General features: G+C 42.3%; 1 protein-coding gene across 2 annotated transcripts in view; it reads right to left on the reverse strand.

The window, feature by feature from the left end:
• The window catches only part of fam13a (family with sequence similarity 13 member A), a 30040-nt gene extending 21686 nt beyond the window's left edge, over window positions 1-8354 (reverse strand). For both annotated transcript variants that reach the window (XM_080462721.1, XM_080462720.1), the window contains exons 1-4: window positions 8317-8354; window positions 1880-1921; window positions 1556-1750; window positions 111-306 (exon numbers count right to left, since the gene is read on the reverse strand). In XM_080462721.1, coding sequence (XP_080318847.1) covers window positions 111-306; window positions 1556-1750; window positions 1880-1921; window positions 8317-8321 — 438 coding nt within the window. In that variant the 5' untranslated portion in view covers window positions 8322-8354. The remainder of the gene's footprint in view (window positions 1-110; window positions 307-1555; window positions 1751-1879; window positions 1922-8316) is intronic.
• Between the last annotated feature and the right edge of the window lie 381 nt (window positions 8355-8735).

Here is an 8735-nt window from a genome sequence, read left to right on the forward strand (position 1 = left end):
TTTCATTTGTTTGTTTACAGTTATTTGTATTGACAAAAAAAGTAGAAATGAAAAAAATAAATAAATTGGATTTAAATGTGTTAAAAAGAGATGAGTAAGTGCAAACTCACTGTGACGTCGGCCTGGTTGTCGATAAGTCGCACGAGAGTCGGGACGTGTTTCCACTTCCTGGTTTTGGGGGTCGGCTGAGTTCCAGCACCCTGACCTCCCGGCCGGTCCACGCCGCTGCCCGTGTCCTCCCCCACGCTGCCCGAGCTGCTGCCACCGCTCGACGGGATGTTCTCCTTGTTGGTGAGCGACGCGGCTCTGCGCATTAGACAGAAGAATGAAAATAAGAGGAGAAGTGAGACGTCTGCTCTCTTTGGTCTGTTTTGATCGGCTTCACACTGAAAGCCAAATGTCAATGTCATCAGAAGCCTCTATTATACCTTCTCATGCAGCTCATGTGCTGTTTGGCTTTTGTGATAATTCTATTTACTGTCCACTCTCTTATTGACAGTTTTGTTTTAAGACTCTGGGCTGAGACACTCCATTAATCCCTGTGTCACCGATCTCAAAGGCTTCAGTCAGCGCGGATTAGAATGACTCCGGTTGTTATGACTGCTCTGTGTCAAGCTCCCCACACAGCAGGGAACTAGACCATTGTTTATAGGAACCAAGACAACTGCTAGTATTAGTGGAGCATTAATACAGTGACTTCAGGCTTTAGAAAGTAACTCCACTATTTATTGATAAGTGAAAAACAATACATACACGCATATTTCAATTAACATTTGAGAGGAAAATTGGTTCAGGAATTTTCACGCTGTGTGTTCGACGTTGCTCCTGCCTGAAGTATTTCCATAATATTTAGACAACGTGTGCCTGTATAGCTCCACCACCTACTGAAGTTGGTGACATTAATGAATGCAGGTACAAAATAAAACACATAGAATAACTTCTGTTTCAGAGATAAAAGATATTATGTCTGTTTTGGAAATAAAGTTTTTGCAAAAAAATCTTTGGGGGGGGACAAAACTATTACTACAAAAAACCAAAAGAAATCACTGCTGCAGACGAGTAAAGATGTCATCAATCACATTCACACTCAGAGGTAATTCAAGTTCACTTAGTGGCCTACCGAAAATCAGTCTGAAACAAAATGGGTTACATCAACTGCACTGGTTCGAGACCAGCCTTTAGCGAAGCTGTGTCATCATGAGATTGAACGTTTTTACGACTGAATTGCTTTTCGTTTTTGACCGTCACTTTTGACCTGGATTAATTTGACTAATTTACTTAAGCTCGGTGCTTACGTGGCTGTAGAGACTATTCATTATTCAACCCTTTTCTTTTTCTTTTTCTTTTTTGTCCTTAACTAAAACTCATGAGCATTTGGAATGTGGGAGAAAAGCAGAATTGAACTGGAGTCCTATTATTTGTGAGGCAATATGACCAGTAAGTTTCACCAGGAGAAAAACTTTGGAGAGTCCGTTAGGTGATGAGAACAAACACTTGAGCGGTGCACATGGATACTTCCAGTCAACAGAAAAGCCCACTGACTTCACTGGGGTACCTTTTTCTGTCCGGCTGCCTCATGCACTCCTCCTGCTGTTCTCTCTGGTGTCGACGTCTCTGTCGTGCGGTTGACGTCGCTCTCGGACTTGAAGGTTTTGCGCTCGACACACAGTTTTCCGCACACAGATCCTCCAGAAGGTTGACGTCAAAGAGGTGCTGCTCCACTGTTGAGCGGATGGTGTTGTCCAGAAAACTGCCGAGAGCCACGGAGAAGTCTATTAGGCGTGTTTAAGCAACGTGGACATATTCCAACTATATCTTAATCAATCACAGAATTAGGAGCGCACAGCCTTTTAGTGCGACAGTACAAAGGTCCACTTACTTTACCACCTGTGGTCTGCAGTGGACGGGGGAGAGGTGATTGCTGGGGGAGGAAGGAGGAGCGGGAGGTTAATGCTACAGAAACAAAAGGTCACAACAGGTCACTGAGCAACACTGGGAATCGTCTGGGCCTCTGGTTCTGGTCCTAGGTGATCCAGGCATCCGCGTGCACGTGGGAGTGTTAAAACTCAGCAGTGTTTAGAGCTTCAGCGAGTCCTCTGAGAGCAAAGTTGCCGGAATCCATGGCTACCACTGAGTCCATCAGCCCAGTATATGGTCAACGATCTTTTTTTTTACCCAACAATGGACTCAATTATACCCTCTATCATTTATCTGCTCACAGGACGAGTGTTTTACATGCAGGGAACTATAATGAGGAGGAGTGTGTCTGCGTCTAATCACACAATACATTTCAAGACACAAGAACCATACACAAAGTAGAGAGAGAGAGAGAGAGAGAGAGAGAGAGAGAGAGAGAGAGAGAGAGAGAGAGAGAGAGAGAGAGTTTCACCTTTTGAAACACTTCCCCGCTGGCAGCTACAAAACAGGAACGAATGGTGAGTTCTCGGTAATCCCATTATTCTACTGGAATAATTTCCTCAGCTGGATCGTTTTGGTGAGAAGGTTCAAAGACATGAAATGTTTGGATCAATAGGTGAGCGATGATCGGCTAAAAATGGGCTTAAGAATACATGTACACCTCAACCTGCATGAGGCTGAAACTAAACTTCCATAAACAGAGTTGTTGACGGTTGAAACACAGCTTGGCATTGAGCCACGCGAGAAGCTCTGATATCAGGAGATAATAATGGAGACACGGTGCACTGTGAAGGTGACTTGTGCAAAGCAACACAGACGGGGGACGGGTTATTGTAAAAGATTGAAGCAAGGACAGCGAAGAAGGCTTTGAAAGAAGTCACACACCACGCTGTGGGATAATTATAAAATCATTTTTCAGAGAAAGAATGTGTCCGTCTTAATCTCATGGCCACCATGTGAAGATCTCAAAGTTTCAAAGTTTGTGAGGCAGACAGAGCGGCACAATAATCTCCCACCGCCTAATAATAAACCAGAGCCATGAACGCAACAGGTTAAAGCAACAGAAAACGGTTTAATGTCTTACTGAAGTCTTACTTAACCTCCGACCGCAATGCCTGCAAAATGTCAGAGGTACATATTCATCAACTGCAGTGCCAAACGTGGTCATACATTGCCAAAGCCTGAAATATCAGAAGCGACATCTGTCTCCATGTTTGTAGCGCGGCCGCCATTGCCGCGGGCCATTCTTGTTATAAAGGTGATAAGATGGTTGATTATATAACGAGGGGATGTGCCAGCACAACATGAGCAACATAACTTTTATAGCGCGCCGACTCACTAAACAACTTGACTGTGCCGTATGTTGCAATTTCAGCACAGATGCTGTCATTTAGTTTCAAACAAAAGCTGACAAACTTTTTCGACTTTTGGCCCTTTAAAATAATCCATTGGGATAAAGCCACACTGCTGTCTGCTGGGACTGAGTACTGTGGATGTCCGCTGTATAGAAGACACAAGCATCCATACATCCCCCTATGCGTCTTCCATACGATTGTTACGTTATACAAGAGACACACATTTTTTTTCATTTTATTTCATCATGTTCATGACAGTATCATTAAATATTTTGTCCTAGTTGTCGACAGATTCATTCCTTTATTGTTCTGTATGAACAATTTGGCCCCCCGGCTAGCTCAGTTGGTAGAGCATGAGACTCACAATCTCAGGGGTAGTGGATTCGTGTCCCACGCTGGGCGCCACCTTCCCGTGGGCTCACCACCTGCAGGAAGGTTCTCAATCGGTGCATTGTGATCTGGGTGACAGTGCTCTGACTGCCACCCCCACAACCCGGAAATGGATAGGAGGAAGAAAATGAATGAATGAATGAACAATTTGAATTTTGTGCAAAACATTTTTTTCTTCAAAAAACACTGTATGTTTCATTAATATATACACATACACTAATCAAAATATAGTTCATATACCATATATCAATTGCCATTAAAGTGTCTTAGTGAAAGTTCATCTTCTGTGTTACGTTTGTGTGCATTACTAGATGTGTGTGTACACATCGATGTATGGCCATGGCCATGTATGAAGAGATATCTCTGTAGTCATGTTTACATTTTTCATTTTCTTTTTGTTCAGATATCTGCGGATCAGCAGATATTAAAACTAATGTTGGATATAATGAAAAATCGGAGGACAATAATCTAAGTCAAAAATAAATGGTGTTCAAAACAATGGAACCCTTACATGGTACACACACATATATATATATATATATATATATATACAAGAGTGTATTCAAATTAAATTTCTTAGGTGTTTACTCATGCCACATTTAAGCTGCTGATGAACTGAACAGCTGAGCATCACACCCCGGAGCACGCCAAGTGCGGAATATTTAGTAATTAAATATCTGATCGCCGCTATCATCAGCCTGAAGAGTCTCCGGGTTGGCAGCTCAGCAAAGGAAGAGGCGTCAGTCGGGGTGAACTTTGTTCCGACGGCTTAATTCTGTCTAAAGATGCAACAGGGGTGAAACTGCTGTGGAATGAGACGGGACTGCTGCCTGGCGTTAACGGGACGCGGCGTGACTCATCAGCCGCTGACAAGGGGAGCATACGGCAGGAGGGATGAGTCACTGCATCAGAAACACAACAAACGTATCGGCCCCGAAACATCAATGAGCAAAGCCTGAATGAGAACATGTCCCTGTCATGGAGCAAATGGCTGGAAAAAGTTTTTTTCATATACCATTACAGGGACATGGAAACACGCAATGTTTTCCAATTACATGCAGTTTTATAAACACATTGCACTCTCCAGTGTCCTCAGCCTACTCCTCGCACAGATCTCCTCCCTCGCCCCCTCTTATATACTCCGGTTGTGCCTACTCCTCCCATAGCGCGTCATCCGAAGCCTTTGAGATTCACTACGTTAAAGCCTCACAACTTCTTGTGAACAACAGCACCTGTCGCTGGCTTATCTTCCTCGCAGTATGATCACAAAACCACCGAGTACTGTGCTGCTGTTATGCAGAATGTAACAGAAGCTGAATATTATACTATAATATTATATTATAGCTGAATAAATACAAGACAACCCCAGATTTTCAATTCTATTCCCAACACTAAAAACACGTCTTCTGCATTTTGAAATACTTTCTTCTTCTCAGTTTTTTTTATTTATTTTTTTATACACCAAGCATGCAGTTTGTGTGCTGGTGATTCCATCACTTATTGATTCAGCAGTTTTTCAAGAGGCAATTAAAATCGTCACAAGAGGGACTTGGATGAAGTCATTGGCATCACGTAATTCCCCAACGGCCTTTCTGCTGCCGCGCTGTTACGGCAGGAGGAGTGTTTTATCTCAAAACAAACTTGCTACTGTTTGCTTAAGTTATAGGGGAGATGGTGAGGCAACTTTACACCTGAAGAGACAGCAAGCTGAAGTTGTATAACAACTCATTTCGTCCATTTAGACTCAGGTTACTGGTGAAACCACGCACCAAAACCGCACCTTCAATGTTTATGCACCACAAAACTCACCAACAGCATGCAATAATATATATGATAAAGTAATGACTATGGAGGTTACTATTCTTTGTATAGAAATGTAGTAGTTATACTTTATTTGCATGATTAACATGGCTGGAGGAAACAGCTTTCCTTTAAGAACAGCTTACAAAATTGATAGTCAAGCACATAACCGTAACTATTTACTGACAGGGAGCAAGAATTTTCTTTTTAAGCCTTTTAAGTGTAAAAGCGAGCGGTAATAGTAAGATTTCATTCCAGACCTGATGAAAACAAAAAAAAACTGTTTCCTGTGAAGTTGACCAGTTTCTCTCAGTAAATCGAAGTTACTTGTAATTAGTGCTTGATTACATTATAAGTTATTTGATACGTAGAACGTATTTTACTAAAAATAAAGTAACCAGATACCTAAAAAGGAACGTGATCATAATAGTTTCTCTAAATGAGGCTTGTTTTGTTTGTGTTGCAGAGACACATTATCTGAGCTGTCAGCACTGCGAGGATCAGTTACTCAAGTTCAGCCGAGGTTACATCAGCCAGTTGGATATTTGGATGTAATGTATAAGAACCACATCAACCCTAAGTGACACGTCGGAGTAGGAAGGAAACATATTTGTGCCTTTAGAGCTAAACAGGAGTTTAGAGAAATAGTAACCCCTCACTGGAGATAATCTCTATGGTTAACATTGAAACAGGAGGTCAGGAGGAGGACGGGGAGAGATTGCAGCTCCGCAGATTGATACCGAGGGTTTGACTTCACAATAAAAGTACTAGCGATACCATTATCTGTTGGGTTACGATGTGTTGCTGCCAACATCGTTAACGAGTCGGAGTCAATTTTGTCCTTTCCAGTTTAATGATGTTTGCGAGGTTTGCTGAACTGCTGGGCCAGGTCTGGAATGACGTGACATGTGTGGCATTTAAATGCTGCAGCGGTGCTATTCTGGTCCTGCTGTGTCTGTGGATAAAAAGCCAGCACTGCAAGCCTTCGTTTCACCAAAAGCTCAAGGATTGCTCAAATTTAACTGCTTCATTTGCACACCTTCTAACTGAGAGAACCGCCCTCCAAACCACAGTAGGAACAATATAATCAGCTCGTGCAGCGAGCGGCATGTGTTGGTGTTTTAAAGTGGAGCGGCGTGGAGGGAACAACACCAAAAGATTTCAGTTATTCCAGTTAAATCCTCAGCACTGTGTCCACGCATGTAATCCACTATTACACCATAGGCAGATATTAGCTGGGACCTTGAAAGTGTCAACGCACGCTCGCAAGCGCACACACACCCACAAACACACCCACAAACACAGGCACACGAAAAAAAACAAAACAAAACAAACATCGATTTACGATCCACGTTAGAGGGCTAAGGTTAAACCTCCATGCTTACACCCATAGAGTCTCTGTGTGTGAAGGAATGCAAGTAGACAAAAAGTGTGTGTGTGTGTATGTGTGTGTGTGTGTTTGTGTGTGTGTGTGTGTGTGTGTGTGTGTGTCAAAGTACAAGTACGACGCCGTCGACCTCGCCACAGATGAACGTGAGCAAGATAAAGTAGCGTAGATAGTGAGAAGGTGTGAAGGGGGGAGTGGAGGATAGATTTCATTCAACGATGTGACAATAGAGATAAATGAACACTGATTTCTTTCAGTTCACCACAAGGTTTTCTCTCTCCCTCTCTCTCTCTCGCTCTCTCTCTCTCTCTCTCTCTCTCTGAATAATTTTACAGTGTTACAAAACTGAGACAAAAAAATAAATCCTCCTTTCACAAAGCTCAAATTTCTGTTAAGTATACATTAAAATATAAGAAAATGGCATCAACAGCAGCGGATTTTGATGAATTTACTCTTTAAACATAAATTATCTTGACCTACAACGTAATTTAGATGGATTATATGAAGCACAAACCGTTTTGAAGGGATCCAGAGTACAGAGATTATGTAACGCATATGAAGAGATTACATACCCGAATACTAAAAATAAAACCGGATGCAGTTGTGTGCTGCAAAGTACTTTTACATGGCTCGCTCTCTATGTCGAGGTCTCTAGTAGCACACTCGTCATGGATGAAAAAGGATTTGTGTTTTATTACCATTAAACAAAGACACAAGATGTTCCAGAGGGGAGTTTAGCAGGTTTAGCACTTTATTTCGTGAATGATATATAAATTAACTACACACAGTTTGAAGTTTTATGCAGAAATACTCATATGAAGCACTAAACTGCAACCTGTTAGTAATGTTAAAAATATGATATATCATAAAAACATTAAAAAAAAAAATTGTCACCTTTTTAACAAAAGGCCAAAGTTAAAATATCAAAAATGCTTGAAATTTCAAATTACGAGTGAAGAAAATTTTTTTTAAATTGTTTTGATCATTTTCAAATTTCAAGATCTATTTATTTAATTCAACAGTATATATATTTTTTTCTTGTATTTATTCAAATGTTAACAAAATGAACTTTTAAATAACTTTCGCCTTCTGTTTGATCAACATAACTCAGATTTATGCTGTTTATAACAAATTAAAGCTAAATTGAATAGTTGCTCAGCTCTCAAACTCTCACAGTCGTTCTCAGACAGTATTTTCACCCACAACTTTCCCTTTGCTTACATGACGAGTCTGAAACTTGTGGTTTCTGCCACAAGAACCGAACGGTGCTCAGTGAAGTGTTGCGTGTGCACGCCGCTCTGTTTTCCTCCAAAGTTGGTGGTTCTCATTGTTTGGATGATAATGCGATGAGGCAGCACGGAACACCCCCCCCCCCCCCCCCCCCCCCCCCCCCCACCTCCAGTAGAAAACAACGCGCTCTCACCCCCTTTTCCACCAAACTCTCCCGCACAAAGCCGAGGGGCCTACCTCATGTAGAAAGGTGAGATCGGTCTGTCTTCTTCTTGGGAGCTACAATATAAAAACAAGCAGAAGTATTTAATTAGCTTGCAGGATGTTGCCAAGCAGTGCTTTGGCATAAATTCATTACCCCCCCCCCCCCCCCCCCCCCCCCCCCCCCCCCACGTCGTCACTCATCACTACATGCTACCGGGGTTAAAAATAGACACATAGGGCTTTTGTCTGCAGAATAATGGCCGTGCAGCGCGACACATCAGTGCCTTTGTGGAACTTGTCTCTGGTAATTATTATGAACCGACCGAGAAACGGGTGCTGCTCCAAAATATCGTCGGGCTGCCGCTGCTGCACAAACGCCAGAGACGCATGATGGCATTATGCAACGGTAAGAGGAACCCGGTGTTCGCAACAAATGTAGAAGTTGCCCAACA

The sequence above is a fragment of the Lipophrys pholis genome (assembly GCF_963383615.2).
Source record: "Lipophrys pholis genome assembly, chromosome: 5".
In the NCBI taxonomy this organism is placed as follows: Eukaryota; Metazoa; Chordata; class Actinopteri; order Blenniiformes; family Blenniidae; genus Lipophrys; species Lipophrys pholis.